Genomic DNA, 24901 nt, shown 5'->3' with positions numbered 1-24901 from the left:
GTATCTAAAAAAATCAAGTTCTTTAATCAAAAGGGGTTTAAAATTTTAAATTACAAAGCCTAAACAAGATCTTAACCCAAAGCCCATCACTCTAAAATCTCCACAGCTCCCGCCCAATTCAATCACTCTCCCTTTCCCAAAATCCCTCACTGACTCTCTCTCTCTCTCTAACCCAATTCGAACTGAAGCAACCAGAGCAAAACCCCCTTTCGGCGACAATGAGAGAAGAAGAGATTGAAAAGCTTCGTGGGGTAGTTCGGGACTGCGTGACGAAGCACCTCTACTCCTCCGCCATCTTCTTCGCTGACAAAGTCGCTGCCTTTACCAATGACCCTGCCGATATCTACATGCAAGCTCAGGCTCTATTTCTCGGCCGCCATTACCGACGCGCTTACCACCTCCTCAATGCCTCCCAGATCGTCCTCCGCGACCTCCGATTTCGTTACCTCGCTGCCAAGTGCCTGGCAAGTCTCTCTTGCTGCTGAAATTAGGATATGGGTTCTCTTCGTTTGCTGAGTTGGTTCAATGTTTTTGCTTGAAATTGGGTTTTCCATTTGTGGGTTTTGGGTTTCTTTAGTTGGGTTTTGGTTCACTTTGATATGTGATTGTAGAAAAAGGAGAAAATGGGTTTTACTTCTTTCTTACTCGGATTATAAAGGCGACATTTTTTTCGTGTTGTCGGATTTTCAAATTCAGTAACATAGATAGATGTTATGATGATTAAAAATTGCCGGTCTTTCAGCTTTAATTTGGGGTCGATGCAGTTGTGTTCTGGGTTAATAGACTGACTAGTTCTTTTTTTTTTTTTTTTTTGTGTCTGTTTAATCAGGAGGAGCTGAAGGAGTGGGATCAATGCATATTAATGCTTGGCGATGCGAAAGTTGATGAACAGGGGAATCTGTATGACACAAAGGATTCCAATATCATGTACTTGGATAAAGATGGCGAAGATCATGAGATCAATGTAAGATTATCTGACTACCTCACCTCCTAGTAAACATTGTTATATGAAAATTTGGCAACAGTTTCCGATGTTCTGTCTGTATATACTACTATCTTTGTCCCATGAAATGTGTTATTCATATCTTGCAACAGATATCTTCTGCAATATGCTTTTTACGAGGTAAGGCATATGAAGCATTGGAAAACCGTGTCCAGGCCCGGCAGTGGTAAGTTTTTCTCTGGGACCTGGCTTTATCATGTAATGTTTAACAGGTGTGCGTGTGTTTGAATGTGTTTTTGGGTAAAAGAAATGATACCCTCTGTAGTTTTTAACTTGTAGGAGTATGAGACTTAAGCTTAAAGTTGATCTTGTGGATAGAGAATAAATGATTTCTATAGGTGTGGTATCTGCTGAGAAAGGTTGATTGAAGGGATCCTTTAACTAATTTTAATATATTTTTTTTTAATTTAAAGGTACAAAGCTGCTATCAAAGCTGATCCCTTATGTTATGAGGTACGTTTGGAATATTCCGTTGGATATATGGGATTTTAACTTACCAGAGACAGTTTGGTAAAACACCCTAACACCTGTAAGTTTTATAGAAAAACACTTCAAGGGCCCAATTGGAGAAAAAAAAAACTCCTCGACTATCCACTTATCGCATTCTAATTGATTCTTAGTTGCAAAATTCATTTGGTATCCTTCTCCCCATTGCTAGGTAAGAAAAGAATTTTTCTAAAGTATTTGGTTTGAAGTGTTTTTCTTTGAAGTTGTTAAAAGCCCAAACTTATTCTTTCTGGCCTTTTCTAACATTTTATGGCCACCAAAAGCAGGCAGGGAAAATAGCATTCCTTACAAAAGAATTGAAATTACTAAAGTATCAACTTGATAAACTGTTTTATCCTTTCAAACATGCTTAAAAATACATGGAATCATTAATCAGAAGGTAGGTAGAATCACTTTCTCATGAGGAAATAAATACCATCTGGAAAATACTATTCAATCCAACTCTTTACCAACTCTATTACATGGGGTGAGACCCATTTGAGAGTGTTCGACAAAAAGTTGAGCTTTATAGCATCTTCAGTTTCATCCTTCAAACTTTTTCTACTGACCTTTTTAATTTTCTTTCAGGCTTTGGAATGTCTTATTGAGAATCACATGCTTACATGCGAGGAAGGTTAGGGTCATTTAAATAAACGTTTCATTTAATCAAGTTCGATTGTTATTTAAGGAAGTAATATCATGTATTTTGATACTACCTTTTCAAGTTAATTAATTAAATATGTTTTAGCCATCTGGCACTTTTATCTTTGTTGATCCATAGATTGCATTGGATTGTTTCCTCTGCATTTATTTCATCAATCATTTAACTATGGATTCCATGGTCCCCTACTTATACCTTTTTATTTGCTGCTGAGTTCAGAGGCGAGCCTACTTTCATCATTACAATTTGGTCCTGAAGATGGATGGCTCTCGTCATTCTACTCATGTTTAATTAAAAAGGTAAATCGAAATGCATTTCAATATGTCACCCTTTAAGTGTCGAACATAGAGAAGACGTCTTACATCCAAACAATTTTTACCCTTTTAATAAATATTACTGTACAAAACATCATATAACAATATCTTTTGCTGTGTTCTCATCAGTCCTCCTTTTTGTGTTTTCCAGTATGACAAAGAAAATGTTGTAGAAGCAAAATTCAGAGAACTTGAGGAAGAAAGTTGTAGTAGTAACACTGAGCAATCCTTCATTTGTACTCTGAAAACCAACACCGACCTTCTAGCCTGCAAAGCTGAATACTATCATCAGTGCGGTGAATATCAAAAATGCTTTGAGCTAACTTCCGTGTAAGTTGGGAACTGGTTTGGAAGCGAAATACGAAAAGACCTACATTTGAGTTTTTATTTCCCCCCAAAATTTATCTGTGTTTTATTCGTGATTCAACAGACTACTCGAAAAAGATCCTTTCCATCTGAAAAGTACGTTGGTGCATCTAGCAGCTGCTATGGAGCTTGGGCATTCGAATGAGCTCTATCTTATGGCATGCAATCTAGTGAAGGACTATCCTCAAAAGTGAGTGGTTGAAAACCATATTACTCGAGTCACTACTGTACAATTTGAAAATTGAAAGTACATCCATAAATACTTATGCATATACTACCATTACTGGGAATACCCATGAGACAAACATGGGATATGGATTGCGGTTTCCAGGGGTTTTGGGGGATCTTGTAACTATGATTTGAGATGCCAAAAGAAAGACGGACTTTGAATTTTCTTGTGTTTTGTTGCTTTTGTGATTCATTTAGTTCAGTACTTTATCAGGTGTATTCTATTTGCAGGGCTTTATCATGGTTTGCTGTTGGTTGTTACTATTATTGTATCAAAAAGTATGTTGAGTCGCACCGTTATTTCAGGTAACTCCATCACAATTGGTAATGCTGTTAAATGAAGTGTATACATGTAATTTATTTTGAGTTGCCTTATTTGCCCCATGTTGACTTAGAGCTTTCAATTTCTGCATTATTGGTTTGAGATCCTTTTGATTATGACAGTTATTTTGTGTTTATGCTTTGAAGTTTATTCTGCAGTTATGCTGTGTATATAAGAAGATAGGTTATGAGCATTCTTTTTCCTCAGCTTCCCTGATATTTCTGTTTTGTTTGAGGTGAATGTCCTTGTTGCCTGATAAATGGCCTTCACATCATACTGGATGCTTTAGATTATTTAATGTGAATTCTTCTGGATTATATAGGGATTGTGCTGTAGTTAGGCTCATAACCTTATTCAACCTTGCATCAGTTGTTACCACATTGATAATTTTAAATGTACTTATGTTACATTGCTTTGTATTACTCATATATTAATAGATCCTTTTTAGGTTGAAAGTTTGGACCAGTCCTGGTTTGGATTTGATTTAGTGCTGCTTGCCCCTGCTTCCTCCCTCATTTGGTGAAAAGCATTTGGAAAAACAATCTGTCCCTAATATACCAAAAAAAAAAAAAAAAAAAGAAAAAAAAGATCATTTGAAGTGATAGCAGTTGAAAAGGAGGGGTTATTGTTGCTTTGTATGTTTCAATCTTGAATCCTTACCGATTTCTTTTGGGTTTGTTCTTCACTGTAGCAAGGCTACCAGTCTAGATGGGACCTTTCCACCTGCTTGGATTGGATATGGGAACGCATATGCTGCTAAAGAAGAGGGTGATCAGGCCATGTCGGCTTACCGCACTGCTGCTCGTTTGTTTCCAGGGTAATTATGTATCTCTCTCAGTATCTTACATTGACCATTACCTTGAATTTTGTTTTCCTTCTGCCACTTGAGAATACCAGGAAGAAGATATGATCATGTTATTTAGGCAAATTTTAGAGATTAGTATAATTAATAGGAACTAAAGTCATTTAACTGAAACAAAGCACAAATTTGGTAGAACCTTCAATTTTTTGTGCTTGATATTTTCCATTAGTTTGATTGAAGGTGATATGGTAGGGCACATAAAGCTTCTGTTTTTTATCAAATAATAAAATTATGGTAAGAACCATCACCTACCTGTGTGCAGTGGTTAATGGTGTCAGAGTATAAAGGTATAATAAGAAAAAGTCAAGGACACAGCAAAATCTTAGGTCTTGAGAATTGGAAAACTTCAAAATGAATTTCTAATGATCTTACTTGGAGTATTATCATTAGTTTGTCTCTTATGTCCTATAGTCCGTAGTTTAATTTCTCTTATTATATATGAATTGTGTTTTACAGGTCTTGATATTCTCTTATTCCAGGTGTCATTTACCAACTTTATACATTGGGATGGAGTACATGCGAACCCATAGTTTTAAGCTTGCCGAGCAGGTAAAATAGAGTTCTGTAAACTACTTACAGATTGCTGTTTGTGATCTTGGTGTTCAGAAATGTGAAATAATCCTCATCTATACCAATCATACAAGGAAAACCCTGAATGGCATATTTACCTCATGACTTCCTACATTTTCTTAAGTCACAAACAACTCTTTACATTAAAAGATTAATCTATAAAAGTTTGAGAGCATGATGGGCAGTATGAGAAGTGGATAACTCCAAGAGGAGTTTGCTTTGTCATAAGCACCTGCACTTGAAGAAAAAATGAAATTGTAAAGAAAGGAGAACTTTACATGTGAAGGATGTGTGAAGGGACTACTGTTCTTAATTAATTATTGTTTTTAGCTTCCTTGAACTTTCAGTTTAGTCTTTAAAAATTTAAATTTTAATCTAAACTTTCAGCTTCTAATATATATTTTACGTATTCATTGCATTATTCTGATGTCACTGGCTTACCACTTTGGAACGATGACAACAAACTGTGTTCCTTCTTTGAATTGATGTCCAGTCCACTTGTCAAAAAATTGATTAGAATGAAAAAGTATAACATTGTTGCCCAGATGTGTTAGATTGATACGAGAATAGAAGTATCCTCTCCATCGATTTGTAGCCCTTAATACATTTCCCATGTACGTTCCCACCTGACAATAACGGATTCTGTGACCGGGTAGTTTCATTTGTAACTCTTTATCTTACAATAAAAATACTGATATAAGCCTCTTTGCTTCTGTAGTTTCTTATGCAGGCGAAGACTACTTGCCCATCAGATCCACTAGTATACAATGAACTTGGTGTTGTTGCTTATCATTTGAAGGAGTAAGTACTGTTACTGTGTCATGAGAAATGCAACCTTAAATAATGAATATAAGATAAGTTTGTAATGACATTTGAAAAGGCTGACCATTTATTTCTAGTGGTTTATAAGTAAGGATCGTACATGCACAATTTTCTCAAATGATATGTATATTGAATCACAAAATATTAACTCTACCATTCTATAACAGTCGGTTTGGGCAACTTTACATGTATAAGTATTTAACTGGCCCAATGTGGTATATTTATCTGGTGGACTAGTGCTTCGTTTTTCTCACATCCATATTTGTTCTCTTAAATTGCAGAGTGCAGAATGATTGTAGTTAGTAGGGTTTTATTTATTTTTATTTTGTTTTATCATATCTACAATGTTTTTTGTTGGGGTCGAATCCTTTAATCAATTTCAAAGTGGTCTTATGATGGATTGACAACTAAACGAAGGATGCTAATTAAATCTGCTTGATAATTGACTCTAATTTTCCCAAACAAGTTACCAGAAGGGGAAGTAGTTGGTAATAATTTGAAGAGAGGGAAATAATGTTGACTCACAGTGTCATATAACTTGAGAAATTTAACATTTGTGGTCCTCATGCTGTATGATTATTAATTGGCTCATATGAAGTTGCTACTGCATTAAGATTATGGAAATTGTATTTGTATTCTGTAATTTATGTGGACTATTAGGTCGTATAATCAAATCATTTGCATGTTTTATTTCCTTTTTTGTCTGTTCTAATTGCTGGCCATTTGTCACAAATTTTCTTTTCAGCCACACCTCTCCGATTTGTACTATGTGATTTTTATGAACATCTCTCTTTTCATACAGGTATACTAAAGCTGTGTGGTGGTTTGAGAAAACTTTGGCTCAAATTCCTTCCCCTTTGGGTGAAATGTGGGAACCAACTGTGGTTAATCTTGCTCATGCGTACAGAAAACTGAAGTACGTTATTTATTTGATCAGAATTTCTAGCATTTTGTTTGTTAGCAGTGTCTGTACTTCTTTCATCCTGAATTTTTTATTTTTTTCTAGGAGACTTTGGTACCCTTGATTTGTGGGGATGAGAGAATGTTCTCTGGAAGTTTTATTTCTTTGTAGTTTTTTGATATAGCGGAATTTGTTTTCCTCTTCAGTTTCTCTCTTCTTATTGATGCCTATGGTTTAAGTCTTTATATGTAAAACTAATATTTCCTCTAGTCTAACTAGATAATTCTACTCTGTCTCAGGATGTATGATGAAGCTATTAAATACTATGAGAAAGCGCTTGCATTGTCGACAAGAAGCGTGAGTACTTATGCAGGTCTTGCATATGCTTACCATTTGCAGGTATCTAAAGTTATAAATTACTTTATGTATTTTAATTTTTAAGAGAAGAATTGTATTTATTGCTCGTTTTTCTGGGCATTGCTTCTTGTTCTTGAAATGTGTTAAAAACTTGGAATCTGTGAATGCATAAATATTAGCAAGGGCTTCCGATTTGATATAATGAATAATTTCCACTGATAAAAGGTTGTTGTGAGAATGTGAGGGCAAATTCCCACATCGGTGAGGGATCAAACCCTGCAAGGGCTTATAAGGAGTTGGGCTACTCCCCATATAATTTAGCCAATTGGTTTTATGGTGGAACCCCAACTTTCTCAGGTTGTCCCACGTGTGAAGCTCAACGGCCACACATGCTCCACGTCACCCTGTTTGTGTTGTCCACGTGTTAGGCTTGAAAATTCGCCACACGTGAGGGGGCGTGTAATAATGTGAGAACAAAGTCCCACATCGGTGAGGGATCAAACCATACAAGGGCTTATAAGGAGTTGGGCTACTCACCATATACTCTGTTGGTTTTATGGTGGAACCTCAACTTTCTTTAGTTGTGTACTTAATGCAGACTGTTCTACCAATAAACACTCATTTTTGTAGTTACATGCATGATGTTCTGGATGTGTGGTCAGTTTCAATATCTCCCTGTCATATGTGGATAGAGAAGCTTCACGTTTGGAGAGAAGAAAATTTTAAAATTAATCGGCAGATAATATGCTTGTTGCATTCTCTTGTTTTGAAATGTTTCTCAAATGTTTAGTGAGGTATGCTGGAAACGTAGAAACTTGGATGGGTAAATAAACACGTTATTCAACTCTAAAACAATGAAATTGATCTATTCTTGCCTGGACAATGTTAGTATCACTTAGAATCTTGTGTCCAGACACCGAAACTTCTAAAAATTGAGTGCATGTGTCTTTCATCCCCATCCAGTATGATGACAGTACTTAGTGTTATTGTTTTTTATGCTCTCGTTTTCGCTGCTGTGCAGGATAATCTTAATGCAGCAATTTCATTCTATCATAAGGTGAGTAACTGTTCTCTCTCTCTCTCTCTCTACTGATTGTGAGGCTGATGATTCTTTATGTTGTACTGCATGACTGATGAAAAGGTTTAAATTCTTGGTCGTACATGGATCCATTAAAATTTCTGCAGGATGCCTTCGTGCCCAAACACACTTTCGATGCACCTGGAATATCTTTTTAGATGCTCATAGTGTTAGCATGAGATTGCTTGTAATGGCAGGAAGATGGTATGATTATGACAGAGGTATGATTACGTTTCTTTTGTTGTGTCCGTGCAGGCTCTATGGCTAAAACCAGACGATCAGTTCTGCACCGAAATGTTAAGCTTGGCTTTAGTAGATGATAGCCGTCGTGGTGTGGACTCCAGAACTGAATTTCTAGGCTTAATTACGTTTGATGAACGCGTTTAGTCTTGTATGCGTGTTGTATTTTACGTGCAATAGATACCCCAGTGCCTGAGATTTGATCAGGTGATGTAATATCTTAGGCTTTGTTGTATCAAAGTAATACGTCTGAACCTGTTAGCATCGACGTTTGATTGTTGAAGTAGAGGTACATGGGATTTTATTCATGATTTTGGCCAAATCTGTCCCTTTCACGAGTTTTCTTATTTAAACGAAAACAACGACGGTAATGAAGGATTAGGCAAGCATAACGAAAGAAAAGAGCGATTAGCAAAGTGCCCCAAAAATCTCCCTTGTGATTTGTTGCCTACTTCAAGGCCGACAAGAAGATCGATGCCCGCCGGACATTATTAACAATGATGCGATATCGGAAGCTATATTGCCACTGATTGTATTGTCATTTAAGAATATCCCTACTGGAGAGAGTAGGACAATATATATGTAGAGGAACTAAGCATACAAAATCTAAAGTTTCTCTTCTGTAACTTACTAAAAGCTCGAAAACGATGAATAATTAAAGTTCGATGAGTCATTAACACTACTTAGTCATGCAGTCTTCCGTATCGTACTATGTTAATTCCCTCTTCAGTCCCTTTTCGTCCGAGCAACATCAGCAATGTATTGATTCAAGTGCTGACCAAATATTTTCGTAGAGAATGACTCTGTGACGTGCCGTCGTGCTTCTATACCCATTCTCTGAGCCATCTGCGGGTCTTTTATGAGTTTAGCCATAGCCAAGGAGAACTCTCTTGGGTTACAGTCGCACAGAAATCCCGTTTCACCATTCTTAACTGTCTCTACAGGGCCCCCACTGTTGCACGCAATAACAGGTTTATGAGCAGCCATTGCCTCCAGAGGTACAATGCCAAAGTGTTCATCCTGCATTTTTGAATCTCTCATATTAATTTCATTTTCCCCATTATCCGATCAAGGGAACAAAATTATGTAATTTTTACCTTTGGCGTATAAAGGACGCATAGGCATTGGGAGAGAAGTGCATTTCTTTCTGCTGTCGAGCAAGAGGTGATGAAGTTAACTTGACTGGACACTCCTTCCCTTTCTGCTAGGCTTCTGAGCTCCTCTAAGTACTCAACATTTTCTCTCAGACGATTATCAAAGCCACCTAAAACATCAGACACGTATTACATTTATCATTCCCATATGTGCAGAAGTTATGCAGCACTACCAATCAATTAAGGAATGATACATGAGTATATCAATGTCAAATTAAAGCCAACCAGTAAAGCATTGAAGCAGAATTGATTCCTCTTGGAACACGGCCCAGGCAAGGGTTGACCAGGGTAAACTGAACCTAAGGACCCAGCATTACTTGTCCTGCTAGCTCAAATAGAAATCCAATGTAGATATGGTTGTTTACCTAGCATCCACAATAGGTAAAAGGCAACCCCATACAAACCTCGACTGACGAACACATACGAGTCCCCAATATGACCTAACTTTTAATTTAAGACAATATTTAATATTTAAAATGTTTAGACTAACACGGTCAGAAACTATTGTTTAAGTTAAACATAGAATTGCTAAAACTATGACACTTGGAACCCTGAGGAATAACTTTTGAGAGGTCAAACGAGTATGTAATCCTCCAATCAATCTAAATTCATTTCAGCTCACCAAATACCAAGTCACTGCAGTCTTTTACACAGTTATCACCCTATTTATCTACAAGTTATACGTCATCATGGCCATTGTTATTTAAATTTTGACATCTTTATACATTTTTCATATATATCATGCAAAATGACGCACAAATATTTCGCAAATAACAAAGGAAAATTTGAACACCCAATACAGGGTTCTGAATTGGCTATACGTCAGACAAGCTTACAAAACTGCTTATAAAGGGCACATGATACTGTAAAGCTCCCAACACGCAAATGAACTAAGGGAAAGCTTAACCACACAACCAGATGATTCCTGCATGCTTCCACTTGGTTATTGAGAGCCAAACAAAAATGGAAACAGTCTTTCAACAGAAACATAAGGTAATGAAGGAACACGCATATCCTATAGAATCATTAAGATTAGTAGGGAGATAACAAGTCGGAACTTGCCTGCAATTGTCAAGGAAGCTTCAGCCAGATCAGGACCTTGAAGGACATCCCCTTCAAGGGTACGGAGCAAAGCAAAAGCTGAAATTGCCAAGTCTATATTCTTTTTCCTCTCAAAACGATTGATAGACAGAAAATTTAGCCTGGAATGAAAAAACCAAAGCAGGAAAAACAACAGCAAACTACCAGATGAAATTCAGAGAAGAAAATCTTCAAAGTTATGGTTAGATAAAGAATCATACAGGCACCCTAAAAGTAAAACCAAAAGACACCAGCAGATATACGAACATGTTCATTACCTGTAAGAATTGGCGGGTTCATTAAACTGATTCACATTGACAGCTGGATAAAGAACAGCTGGCTGAATCCCTCGTGCGGCAAGATGCTTAAATGTCTTTGCAAACATAGATGCTGTAAATTTGCTGTTAACAAGAATCTTATGTGCCATCCCTGTAGCATTATTTATCAAAAAGAAAAAGGAAATTTAGTGAAAAATAGTAGTATATCCACAACAAAATAACACTGAAAAATGCACAAGAAAAAAAATAGAGGAATGTCATAAAGCCGAGATATGGAATCAGACCAGTTGTCATTTCTTCAATGAAGTCTATGGGTTTTCTATATATCCTCCTCAAAAGAGTTGTGTGTTGAGCCAACAATAAATCTGGAAAATGACAGTAAAACAAAACCTGGACAGGAAGATGTAATGCATTAAACAACTATACTACTGGATGCTACCAGATAACAATTCGTATGAAATAGGTGCAAATACCTTTGTTGCCTTCTTAAGCTTCAGTAGTGGGATGACAACAGAAACCTGATCTGCTAGTATTACATCAAACGATGGCCACATGACCAGCATGCAGAGAGCAACAAAAAGGCACCGTATATATGCACACAAAGCATGGAGTCGATAGAATATATGTCGGGGCAGGAAAGATCCATATACAGTAACAGGAAAGATACCTGTAAAACCAAAGACATTTGTTCAACACAACGCTGAGAAAAAATAAAACAAAAGAAAGGAAAACAAGTTATGTTGTTCCAACTTCTATACATTCCCAAAGGACCTAAAGGAAGTGAAACGTGTAAAGTTGTAAACCATCTTCTAACCCCAAGGCCTAACATTCATCTAACTACGTAGTCACCTATTTGAGGAAGTCCCCATTTACCATATTAGAACAGGAACATCCAACCTAAAATCAATTGGCGATAGGTGGAGAGGCCCGAGATGATAAAACACTTGTGCAAGGCTTTAGTTCACCAATGTCGGATTCACACCCTCAACAGGCAGGTCTGTATTTTTAACCATGTTTCTCATAGAGTAGACACACCAAGACTACCTGGTGTACCGTTATTTCTCCCTAAAAGCAATGCATACTATTTTCTTCTCTTATATGTAAATTGGGCCATCATCTAAATCTTCCACTAACACTCACAAACAGAAATTACAATCTCCTTTCTACAACTTCCTTTATTTATTTATTTAAGGTTTGTCTTCGCTATTTCCGACTACTGGATAGTCCGGATTTTTATCCATTACATTGGCAAGTAAGAAAAATAAAGTTTCCTCAATTCAACCATGACCTTTCATTTCTCGTACTACTGACTAGTCCGTACTATTGAAGAAAAATTGATTTATTTATGATATGATATTCCAAATTTGGTACTTATCAATTTGATCAAAAGCATAAATTGAAGTAGAGAAAGCCACACACACCAGAAACGGTCTCCTCAAAGCATCGATTTTTATCGTGGTGGGAAGTGAAAACGTGAACTTTGTGGCCATGTGATGCAAGTTCGACAGCCGCGTCGACGATCAGTCTTTCAGCTCCACCTACCCATCACATTCACCACAACAAAAACTCAATCCCAAAAACTCCTTCACAGTTTTCAAAAACAACGGAAAGAAAAGAGAAGAAGAGGAAGTTACCGATGCCCAGATCGGGATGGATGATTGCAACGTTCAACTTGGAGCCTCCTTTCTTCTCCGCCATTTCTTTCAGCTCCTTCTTTCTCCCCAATTATCTGCAGAGTCTAATTCAAAGTCTCAAAGGAGAAGCTTTTCTGCTAATATTGGGCCGAAACGGGCCGGGTCTGGCCCAAAATGTGTAATGATGAAGTGGGATTTCACAAAAGCACGTGGGTTGGTTCGATAGGATCCGACCCGGTTACAGTTTCGGGCCAAACCAGTCGTCTTTACCTGTTTCTCTAACACAGAACGGAAGAGAGAGAGAGAGTTTGTAAGACGAAGGAGAGAAATGGGTGGAGAAGAAATAGCGGGCCCACCAGCTCCGAAGGTCCTCCGTCTCCTCTATTTCGTCGGCGCCGGCTGTAAGTCACAATCTTTCAGATTTCATGGTTAAACAAATCTTTGGTTTCTAGAGAGAGAAATCGTTCTTCTTCCTGTTTTAGAGAGAGAAAGTGTTCTTATTTGAATTTTGGCCCATTTTTGTTTTATTTTTTTTATGTGTAGTTATTTGCACGGTTGGAATCAACAAGTGGCGCGAGATGCAGCGCAAGTCCATGGCTTTACAGCAACACCAGCAGCAGCAGCAGCTCCCCGAAAATGCCTCAAATGCCCTTGAGTGATCTCAGGTTTTTGGTTTCTGAAATTCTTGATGAATGTGTGTAAAACAATAACAATTTGAGTAATCTGATTTGAAATTTTGCATTAATATGGAATCTTGCTGTTTTTTGAGCTGGATTTTCGAATTTCGCCGCGGATTGTGGCAAATTAGTCTGAGATTTTAGGTTTATATGTGCCCTCCAGATGAACTCTGGTTAGAATGATCGAGCTTTAATAGCTTGTTTGTTGAATTTTATGGCCGAATAGTGGACGAATTTGTATCTTTCCATGTATAAAATACTGAATATGAATAATTCTCGGCATAATGTAAGAGCCCTAGTGACCAAAATCAACTTGAGATTGGAGATTGGGGATGAATTTTCGATTTTATATTCTTTTCGGCTTTTTTCGTGTCAAGTTTTGTGGAGTCCATAGTTTGATTCATGCAGTAGTATGCATTGCACCCTTCCTCTGTTGAACTTGTTCCTTGACTTTGTAAGGAAGGTAGAGTTTTCGCCTTGAAAGTCAAGCCAAAGCTAATTCGTCATTTGTTGTTCGGTGAATAAAGCTAGAGAAGAGTTCAGGCAATCCCGTAGAAGCATGCTTCTAGTTATTAACCTTTGGACGGTCATACATTGTACTCTTGAAGATGTCGATTATATGTCTGTGGACTTTGTATTTGTGAAGTTGTTTTGATGCTAGACCTTAAACCATCTCCACGTATGTGAGCAACAAGCATGCTTTAAAGCTATTAGTAAACTAAACTTGGTAGTTTCATACGGTTCTGTCATGGATTTTGCAGCACGCTTTTGAACTTGCCCTTTTGATTATTCTGAGATACTTATGCGCTAATCTCTGTAGTTTAACTTCTAACTATACATAATGTGCTATGAGGCCGTCACTCTACTAAGTTCTGCAACCTTCACATAACGTAGGTTATATGTTATGTCAGTTCTCTTCAAATGTTTCACTCCATAAATATGTCAAAATTAGTTGTGTCATAAGAACGGAGTTTGTAAAAAAATAGAGGGTCAGCAGCTGCTTTGAGATATATATAGTTTTGCCAATAGTGATTGTTCGAGTCTGACATTCTTCTGGCTACATAGTTTCATCTGTTGCAGTTAGATTTTTGTTTTTCTGTTTAGAAACGTTTTTTTTTGTCCAACGATCAAGAAGATTATTGATCTGGCTAACCACACTGGATTCAGAATGTGTGTCATGATTGAAAATCTCCAACCATGTCTATACATTTACAGACTAAGTTGGAGGCGTCAACATTCATCGATGCGGTGTGGGTTGCATGTCAATTTTACTCTTGTGGTGAAAAAACTGTTAAAATCTGGGGTAGCATCTTTCGCTCTCCCAAGCCGTCTATGCGCGGAAGAAGATGAAGATGGTGATGTTCTCACATTTGCTAGTAATGACATATGGGGGTGGTACTAGAGTTTAGCGTTGGTACGCCACATGTTATTATATAATTTATATAATTAAAGAGATTTTTTTTTTGTAGGGTTCTCCAATTATATAATGACATATGGTGTTTTGCTCTATGTTTCGGACACACTGAAAAATCTCTAGTAGTTAAGGTCTTAAATTTCCTCTCATGAATGACAATTAGTACTGTAGTAAAGGTGAAGTTTTAAGTTTGATTCTTGCCAAATGCGAATTTCACTTGTAAGTAAAAAGTCTTAGGTTCGATTTTTGTTAAAGGTAAATTTGATCCACATTATTACTAACTCATTATGAGACTAAACTCACTCCTCACCCTTAGTGTAGATAATATCGTTTGTGCACTATAATCTAGTGGTATCCTCTTCACTTGTAAGTGAGAGGTCTTAGGTTCAAGACTCGCCAAATGCGAATTTGAACTACATTATTGCTAGCCCATTATGAGGCTTAGCCCACCTTCTTTCCATTAGTGTAGATAATATACTTTGTGCAAAAAAAAAAAAATATATATATATATATATATATATTCATGTATCAACGTGATATATTAAAAAAGAAAAAAAATTAGAATCCCCACTCTTTTTCTACATAATATTTTTAAACCTTGGTGTTTTTTTTTATTAAGACGCATAAAACTAATGTCCACCTAAGCATATCTAAATTTATTTTATTTACATGTCATTAATTTTTTTTGAAATGAAAATATTTTTGAATTATAAAATATTTATGGGAACTTTCATGAAAAGTGTGTGGGCTAAATTTATTTTAATAAGAAAAACATGCTATAACTTTATTTAATGAACAACTCTTAAATTTTAATAAAAAGAACAAAATAACTTAAATTTTAATGAAAAAGACATAATTTTAATATTAAAAAAAAACTGATGTGCGGACCCACGCGTCTTTTACACAAATTGTTTATGAAACTTAATACACTGTATATGAAACTTAATAGTACTACACTGTTTATGAAACTTAACGGTAGATGAAGATTAATTATATATGTAGTTATATAATAATATATATGTATAAAACAATAGAAAATTCCTAATCCTACTTTTGTGTATATAATCTACAAGAGACGAATTTGACTAAATTCGTGCACAAACAATAGTCTAATACAGAAATATTGGAAAATATAAAATTGTTCGAGAGAAAGAGGAGAGGCGTTGTTGTCGGGGAGAGTAGTTGATGGAGGAGAAGGAGATGAAGAATAATAAGGCGATGATGAAGTATATATTGCACGAGCTTTACTTAGGTTTCTTTTATTTTCTTTTTTTTTTCCTTTTTTTTTCATTATCTTGTCCTTATCATTAAATTGAGTTATATGATGGCTTTTAGTTAAAACTCAAACTTTTGAAGCCATTTTAATTAATTTTCCTTATATTTTTTTGCGCTTCAGGGTTTATACCCTTTTGTTGGCTCGTTCACATCATAAAATTACCATTGAAATATAAAAGTTGTCGACAAAAGGATTACTTTGGAGTCTTTTGACTCAGATTAGTGCTCTTCGCCATGAGATATATGTATGGATGTGAATTTTAAATTGAAAGGTACTCTTGTCGATTTAAAACGTATCCATAATAACTTGAAACATACGGTTGCTAAATTGAAACGTATAATGACAATTTGAAACGTACCAATTCCAACTTGAAATGTACCCACATATCGGTTTGAAACGTATACAATACTAAATTGAAATGTACCCAATACAAACCATCTTTTAAAAGGAAATGTATCACTAAATTCTATTTTCCAAATGTACCATGGTACGTGAAAAAGATGGAAAGATAGGTAAAAAGTGTGCTAAAACAAAAATGCTTACCTTTGATACAGATACTTAGATCAAAAGGTGTGCATAATGAAATATGAAGGAAATGAATATGATCGACAAGGGAGAGCGGAAGAGGGTTGACAGACCAATTGAGGAAAGCAATGGCATGAAAAATTGCTAATGGTTGTAGAAGAAGATAGCACGTTAGTTACTTGTATCTTCGATATACAAAGTTAGTGGAAAAGGTGAATAGTGATTTTGGTGTCACCAAGTTTCAACAAAAATATTTGGATAAAAATGCTTCCAAGACAAAAAACTTCAAAAGCATCCCAAAAAAATGAGGCTGGGGCATTTTCGTAATTTCAATAATTTTTTTTAATAATTTTTTTTTGTGGTTTCTTTTTTTAATTAGTACCTAACCCTTTTTTTTTAATCTGAAAGTACCCTTTCTATTCTTTCTTAGGTAGGCCCACATGTTTTAGGTTATCCGGAAGGAATGGAATGACTAATGTGATTTGAAACCCCTTGGAGAGCTAGGACACTGATTCAAACCACAGTATGGCCAAAGAATTCCTTTAAGCATGTTTTCAGGGAAGCCAATGCAGTGGTTGATGCATTAGCATATATGGGGCATGGAGTTAGACAGATTAAAAAGCAAACTCTGGACTTTATAGCTTTTCTAAACAGTATAATAATGTGATTCGATTTCTCTATTTTTAAACACATTCAAAACATCTTAAGAGATGTGTAATGCTGGTTATAAAAAAGGTCATTTGCACGCGGATAATGATGTAATTAAATTAGTTGTCAAATGATTGTTTTTTTTATAACAAACGATATTATCTACACTAAGGGGAGGGGGTAGGCTTAGCCTCACAATGGGCTAGCAATAATGTGATTCAATCAGTTGTTTATTAAATATTATTTTCTCTATTTTAAACACGTTCAAAACATCTTAAGAGGCGTGTAATGCCGGTTATAAAAAAAAGTCTTTCGCACATGGATAATAATGTGATTAAATTAGTTGTCAAATTTTTTTTTTTTAACAAAGGATATTATCTACACTAAGGGGGAGGGGGTGAGCTTAGCCTCACAATGGGCTAGCAATAATGTGATTCAATTAGTTGTTTATTAAATATTATTTTCTTTATTTTTAAACACGTCCAAAACATCTTAAGATGCGTGTAATGCCGGTTATAAAAAAGGTATTTGGCATGCGGATAATAATGTGATTAAATTACATTAAATTAGTTATCAAATAATAATTTTTTTATTTTTAACAAACGATATTATCTACATTAAGGGGAAGGGGGTGGGTTTAGCCTCACAATGGGCTAGCAATAATGTGATTCAACCAATTGTTTATTAAATATTATTTTCTTTATTCTTAATGTAAATTCTATAGAGACCGATTTTATTATGTGAAATCAACTGCTTTAATTGGTTTATGAGGGGTTTCTTCTAGCATGATCTAAGATTATTCATTTACTTCAAATATTTGACTTTCCTTTTGTCAAGGTACGCATATAAGTACATTTAAAACGTGTCAGTCGCACGTAGCACACCGTGATTCAAAAAAGGCCTTATGCACACGCGTGAGCATGTGCAAGAAGGCTAGTGGTATGGAATGAGGAAGAAAACGTACATTAGAAGCATAATTAGGTCAAGTTTGATGTGTTTTAAGATTTTTAAAACTTATGTACTACATTTAGGAGATTTGGGATATTAATATGATAATTATTAATCAATTAAAGGTACATTATAAGCGCAAATCGTGCAATATTGCATTAAAATATGTTACTTATAAAATATGTGGAACCTTAACTGTAGGAAAAATGTTTAATCAAATTTTTAAAAGGAGCTGATGTTTAGGAAATTAAAAAATGACCTCATTCAAAAATTATTTTTGTAGTACTTTAAAATCTTATTATGCACTCCTTAAAAAAGTTTTTTTTTTTTAAATATAAACATTTGAAGTGCGCAATGTGAGATTTAGAATACTAATAACAACACCCTAAAAATGAATTTGTTTTATTATATAATAATAACATTCAAGTAAAACTTAAAAGTTAAAGTTCTTGTATTTTTTTTTTTTGTTTGGTTCTTTAGGATCAAACTGTTTTTTATTAATCACTTCAATATTACGTTTGTAATTCTTTTTACTTATTATTTATTGATATTCATAGATTTACAATTAGTAAGTGGTAAAGTTTGTTTGATTTAAGTTCTCGTTTTCTAACATTAATAAATTATCTTACTCTGAAGAACTATATTAAAGAAGGCATTTTATAAATTTTCCGCGTGGCCCAACTTGCTTCCACGTAGCCATGTACGTGCCCTACTGTCGCTCCAACACCATTTCTTCTTTCGCACAAAACGCACCACCCATTCCCATTAGGTGCCCTTATACTCTGTCCAATTTGGCATCAATCAACAAACCAAAGATAAAACCCTCCAAACTTTCATCAACGGTCGTAGACAAGTAAACTAAACCCACCACCACCACAATGAGCAGCTTCACCAGCTTCTACGAGACGTGGTTTGAGCAGCTTCACCACCTCGTCCACCAGCTCTCCACTTGTCCCAGACCCCCCACAACTCCTGACCACCACCACCAACTCCTCCACGTCGTCCAGAAAGTCATGGCCCACTACGCCGAGTACTACCGTGTCAAGTCCCTTGCCGCGGAGCGCGACGCCCTCTCCGTCTTTGTTGCCCCCTGGGCCACCACCCTCGAGCGCTCCCTCCACTGGATCGGCGGCTGGCGCCCCACCACTGCCTTCCACCTTGTGTACTCCGAGTCCTCCATCCACTTTGAGGCTCACATCGTTGACATCCTCCGGGGCTACCGCACCGGTGACCTTGGGGACCTCACCCCCTCCCAGTTCCGCCGCGTCAGTGACCTCCAGTGCGAAACTGTAAGTGTATAAACCACATCAATAACAAAAACTTTCTAAAATAATTGAACTAAAAAAAATAAATTCTACAGTGTCATCATATCGCAACAATATTTTTATAACTGTTGGATTATTGACATTTCAATTTTATAACAAGTTTTTTAATTATATCACAAAATGTGGATTTGTTTAATATAAATTTGGAACTCGCGCTTAATTCTTGTAATTTAAAAAAGCATCTATTAGCACCCAAAAAAAAAAATTATTTTGCACTCTTCATTCCCTTACAAACGATTAGATGAGATTGCATTTGCATGTTGACGTTTTTGGATCGCTAAATAGCACCTTTTGGCGGGGTGAACAAGATAAACACTCAGCGTTCTACATGTGATTTTATAACTATACATATTCTTACAAGAAAAAAATTGGAATCAATGGTATAATTAAATGATGCTAGATAGCTACTTCATTTTTTGGTGCAGGTGAAAGAGGAGAATGCGATATCCGATGAGTTATCGGAGTGGCAAGACGGGGCGTGTGAGCTGATGGGCGAATACACTAATCTGGAGACGAACATGGGATTGCTGGTGAGTGTGTTGAAGAAGGCTGACGAACTGCGGCTGAAGACTCTGAGAAAAGTGGTGGAACTGCTGACTCCACAGCAGGCTGTGGAGTTCTTGATTGCAGCTGCCGAGTTGCAGTTTGGTGTCCGCGGCTGGGGGTTGAATCAGGACCGTCGGCGTAGGAATGTGTGAATTTCGGTTATGTTAATCAGACGGTGTTTTTTTGATCGTTGGCGGAAGTTAATCGGGTATACACCGTCGTTAATTTGTTTGCAGTCTTGAAGTACTACCAACATATTGTATGCAGGCTGTTTAACGTTGATCTTTTCGTGTTTTGTATCCTCCCATCAGCACCGATGATCAAATAAAGAATTAATCGTATTTACTTTCACCGTTGGATTAGTATATGCTTTGAATTGAATGCTTCGTAGAAGGAAACAAAGTATTTTCTTTTTGTTGTGAAAAAGGAAGGAAGGGAGACAAAAAGCTTTCGTCAAAGGTCCAAGTTGATGGTACGTAGTTGGAAGATATTTTGACGTGGCATCGTGTGAGGCCCCATTGCCATGCAAGCTGCCACCTGTGCTTCTGCATGGACGTTACTAGTCATGCTAACGCATGCATTTTTGTTGTTGCTGTTGGATTATTCATCCAGTTATGAATGTATGTGTGGGAAACCCTCCTGATCTACGAAACAAATTAGAGATCAGAGGTGATACAAAATAGAGAAACTAAGAGAGAGTTTGCCAGTGCTAATCCTTTAACGCGGCCCATGATCATGTGCTTGTGAGATAAAAAATTTTAAATTAAATTTGCAAATCAAATTATGTAGCAGCAAATTTTCAAACTTCTAGGGAAAAATTTCAAAAATTTCAAATGCTGAAGGAGACAAAAGCTTTGCAATCTAGAGAGCACAATTTAATAAATAAACAATGCCAAAATTAAAAGTAAAATAAAATTAATGGGAGAGATCTAGATTGAGAGATAAATACTTTCTAGCACTCAAAACCTAGAATGGTACAGAAGATGTAATCATTTGTGCGAACAACACTTTGTTTAAAGGGAGACTTTGGATTCGGTCTCTAGTCACTAATACTCTTTAACTAAAACCTTAATTGTATTCTATCCTTGATTATGAAAACCTCATTATATCAATATTAATATGTATATTTCTAGGCTTTTTATATTAGCATCCCACAAAATGTTGAATGCACCCCATATTAAAATTTAATATTAAATGATTTATTTACCCTACCATACAATGACAATTTTGAACTTATTAGGTTTTAAGAAAAAATATTCTAAATACACCACAAATCACTTTTAATGTATTATTTATCTTCTTCAACTATTAAAATCCCTCCGACCCTTCATTGTTGAACAAAACCCTAACCAATGAATAAACATGTTGATTGAGAAAAATTATTTTTGACGAATGGAACATGAAATCGATGTTTCGGAAGCTTCACATGAGGTAAGACTTCATATTCTTTATTGTTTTAGTGATTTTGACGATATCGATAATTATTTAATCTTACTTTAGCTGCGTTATTCAAGCTTCTATGTTCGCATTCATCTTTTAGGGATCACAGGGATTACATGAAGAATTAAACACCTAAAATTACCACCAAATATTAAAAGCAGACGACATGGGTTTTAATGGTGGAATTGAAAACAACCCACATATGCTTTAATTCTCAGGCGACATATTTTGTCAAAATTCCAGTCGGCATTTTTTTGTCCAAATTAAAAGCTTTATAAGATTTGAGAGATGTGGGGTGTATAAAAAATATGGGGTGCATGTAGAAAATATAAGGTGTATATTGAGAATATGAGCTGTGAGGGTATTATGAGGAAGTAAGTGGGGTGTATTAAGATAATTTCTCATTGAAAAAACAAATGTGAGGTGTATTAAGTATGTGGGGTGTTAATATAATAAGCCTATTTCTATATGTTTGACATTTATGAGATTTATAATCCCATATTATGTGTGTGTATATATATGTGGCATATAAATCCTAGATTTAAAGTCCCTCATTATATTACAAATGTAATAATATGAAACGGCTACAGTAAAAAGTTTTCAAAATTTTTTATTGAATAAATGAATAAAAACAATGTAATAATATGAAATCATAAATAGCAAAAGAATGTGTCCATATGTTAAAAAATTGTAAATAAGCTATATAGTAATGAACCCAAAAATTCATATGGATACATTATTTTGATTGAAATTTTATTATACCAAACTTAAAATAAATTTTTTAATTTGAATACTTTAATTAAAAGACAAAATATTAAATTTTAGTATTAATTTCTCCCTATAATCTTACAAAGATGGATAATTCATCTTACCCTTTTCAGATTTTTTAGTTTTTCACAAAATAAAATGTTTTATTTTATATTTTTAAATAAGAGTACATTTGAAATTGAAAAAGGGGTACATTTAAAAATTGGTACAGAAGTGGTACATTTATAAAGTAGAATGGGTACATTATGGATAAATTATGGGTACAAAAAAAAAAAAAAAAAAAAACTAGACTACAAATAAATCTTTTAAAGAAAGGGGCACAAAAAGAAATTAATATATGGTACAATTTAAAACTAAGAAGAAATTTAGTACAAATTTAAAAAAGGGTTGCAAATTAAAATTGGGTACAAACAAAAAATAAAAATATATGATACAAAGTATAGCCATAAATATAAATATACCAAATGTAACATTTCTAATACTAAATTAATATATTTTAGAAATTTATTTAATTATGCTAATAAGTAAATATTTTATTATTGAATAATGGCACTCATTAAAACCTAAGGACCTTGATAAAAAATTGCAAAGAAATAAGGTTTTAATCAATGGAATAGAAGAAAGAGGGATAAGTGTAACAGCCCGTCCCAAATTTTACGTTTTTATTAACTTTAAAAGCGTGAATTCATGAAAATGCCTTAGAGTCAAGGACTTTGACTTTTATTGATCATCGGTTAGAGAAACGTATGATTTATTCTTTTAGCATATCCTCGTAGTACTCGTCACTACGGACGTGTGGGCGCAAATGGGACGTGATTTGGAGCTATAGCAAGGGAAATATTAACGTTTGAAGTTTGGGGCATATTAATAATTTGGTTATTATTAGAAAACTCTAAAAAAAAAATTAAATGAAATCTGGTGTGCCATGTGGGTGGCCCAGATTTAAAGACAATGATATGGATAGTTGTGATGGAAAGGCAAGAAGAGAGATGAGAGATAAATGGAGCAATGAGGAGAAGAGAGAGAAGGGAAGACCAATGAGGGAGGAGAGAAAGGAGAGAAGAAGAAGATGAGGGAACCGGCCGGGTTCATCATGACCCGTGACCCGACCCGGTTCCATCTCCCGATTCTGACCACCATGGATGGCGAGGTTGGTGTCAAAATAATCCTTAACTCGAGGCCATTCGATAATTCTTCCTATTTCACCCAGAAAATCAAGGGATTTGGCATTGATTTCACAAAACCTGCACGGTGAGGTGCGGAGGTTTTGGGTTCGAACCACACAATTCTGAAGTTAACCACATCCATCACCACGACCCATAGCATCATCTTGAGGCTTAGAATAAAGCCTAAACAAGTTTGGGGGCGGCGGAGTTGTTTTGGAGTCGGATTAAACACACCTAAATTCAAGGGTTTCGTACAATTTTAGTAGAATTGAAGCCTTTTCAGGTTAAATTGGCCTTAGTCACATGTATAGATCGATTAGATAATTTTCATGTTTGGATCGTGTGATTTGGTTGAAAAATAAGAAAGTTATAACGATTTAAAGTTTGCCCAGTTTCCGGCGACCTCTGCCAATTTCGAGGCATTTTCCGTCCAAACCACGGCGAGTTAGCCTTCAAGAAAAGTATCAATATCTTCCTCTCGTCGAAAACTAAGATTTCCATTTTTGAATCACTTGATTTTGTGGAGTATTGACAAAGTTATGGACGTTGAAAGGTTGCCCAGAAATACTGGCGAGTAACCAGTTTTCCCGCGGACAGCAGTATTTCAGACCATTTTCCGGACACCTCCGGCCACCATTTGGACTCCAAGCTGGTATAATTTGTTCAATATTTCTCTAGCTTCGATTTGGTATATTATGGGTTGAATTTGGTTGAGAAACAAGTGAGATATGGAGTTCTAAAGATTGTCCGGAAATCTGCGAAATCTGCAGAATCCGGCGAAGTTCCATTAAGGTCCACCACTTGATTAGAATAGTAATCGACGATCTGACTATTGGATCGTCACCAAACGTTTTTAAATTGTAGTACATAATATTTGAAGAATGTAGGAATTTACAGATTGGGAATCCGATGTACGGATCTTCCCGAATTGGATTTGTAAGTCCATAAAATAGAATGTTAACCGCCACTTGGTTTTGGAAATTGGCGGAGATCCAACCATTGAATCATAATGAAATTTTAATATGTTATTATAGAAGCATAATGTGGATCTTTGAAAGTTTCGGATTGGAAATCTGATATGCGGATCTTCCAGATCGAGTTATACAGGGTTGTAGACCCTACCGTCGATCTATGATCAGAAGTTGACTGATGGTCAATGAGTCTCAAACTATTTTAGAATGTCCTTGATGATGTATTTTATGTGAATTATGTATTTTATTGATAAGAGTTCTGAGATGTGATTCAATAATTGTTATAGGCACCAATCATTCGGGATGTCTCGATGCGCCTGCTAGAGAATTATAGCGTGGACTCCAGGTGAGTGGGTATTTTCCTTTTATTATAGGCATATAATTGATAGTTCCACAAACACTTCTAAAGTGATTTATGCATGTTACCTACAATTAATTATTGTGAACTACGAATGGCTTGATCCCTGTTTAGAGTACGTAGGCAGTTTAACGAGACATTAGATGCAGCCATACAATAAGTGAGATTAAATAATCGAGATAAAAACTTTATTTGGGAAAATGAGCAATGTGAAGGAATTTGGTGAAAAACGTGAGATTTAACCCTATGTTTTGGGTGAATAAATGTTGGTTATAAACCAACGTGCGAAGGAAATGAGAAATTGTGGTTTTATGTTTTATAAATGCCATGCAATAGTTAGTTTACATTTTAGTATGTGATTTAGTACAACCTTGCACAGTGTTGCACACCAATGCGGAGGCTAAGGTAAGTTCAGGTGAGTATATAATATTGGTATGATTGAACGGTAATTAGTAATGAATGGATGTGATGAGATATTTATGA

The 24901-nt window shown here is 35.6% G+C and overlaps 4 protein-coding genes across 4 annotated transcripts; 3 read left to right on the top strand and 1 right to left on the bottom strand.

Moving 5' to 3' along the window:
• Positions 1–76: 76 nt before the first annotated feature.
• LOC103448777 (anaphase-promoting complex subunit 6) lies at positions 77–8532 on the top strand. The gene is made up of 16 exons (XM_029089091.2): positions 77–464; positions 830–964; positions 1096–1169; positions 1417–1456; positions 2078–2123; positions 2370–2449; positions 2616–2794; positions 2895–3020; positions 3290–3364; positions 4072–4197; positions 4722–4791; positions 5531–5613; positions 6437–6550; positions 6835–6934; positions 7914–7949; positions 8226–8532. The coding sequence occupies exons 1-16, from the start codon at positions 219–221 to the stop codon at positions 8355–8357; spliced, it is 1662 nt and encodes a 553-aa protein (XP_028944924.1). The 5' UTR covers positions 77–218; the 3' UTR covers positions 8358–8532.
• A 176-nt stretch (positions 8533–8708) lies between these two features.
• Positions 8709–12496, bottom strand: LOC103448776 (uncharacterized). Its single transcript, XM_008388041.4, has 8 exons — positions 12357–12496; positions 12144–12260; positions 11196–11389; positions 11007–11112; positions 10723–10873; positions 10427–10566; positions 9308–9474; positions 8709–9230 (listed from the first exon to the last, which is right to left on the bottom strand). The coding sequence occupies exons 1-8, from the start codon at positions 12418–12420 to the stop codon at positions 8937–8939; spliced, it is 1233 nt and encodes a 410-aa protein (XP_008386263.1). The 5' UTR covers positions 12421–12496; the 3' UTR covers positions 8709–8936.
• Positions 12497–12558: 62 nt separating this feature from the next.
• LOC103448775 (uncharacterized) lies at positions 12559–13101 on the top strand. Its single transcript, XM_029089093.2, has 2 exons — positions 12559–12757; positions 12900–13101. The coding sequence occupies exons 1-2, from the start codon at positions 12685–12687 to the stop codon at positions 13013–13015; spliced, it is 189 nt and encodes a 62-aa protein (XP_028944926.1). The 5' UTR covers positions 12559–12684; the 3' UTR covers positions 13016–13101.
• A 5344-nt stretch (positions 13102–18445) lies between these two features.
• On the top strand, positions 18446–20322 carry LOC103448774 (protein DOG1-like 4). The gene is made up of 2 exons (XM_008388039.4): positions 18446–19133; positions 19595–20322. The coding sequence occupies exons 1-2, from the start codon at positions 18723–18725 to the stop codon at positions 19865–19867; spliced, it is 684 nt and encodes a 227-aa protein (XP_008386261.3). The 5' UTR covers positions 18446–18722; the 3' UTR covers positions 19868–20322.
• Positions 20323–24901: the final 4579 nt, after the last annotated feature.

The sequence above is a fragment of the Malus domestica genome, chromosome 11 (genome assembly GCF_042453785.1).
Source record: "Malus domestica chromosome 11, GDT2T_hap1".
NCBI classification, from domain to species: Eukaryota; Viridiplantae; Streptophyta; class Magnoliopsida; order Rosales; family Rosaceae; genus Malus; species Malus domestica.
This window is presented reverse-complemented; position numbering and strand designations above follow the sequence as displayed.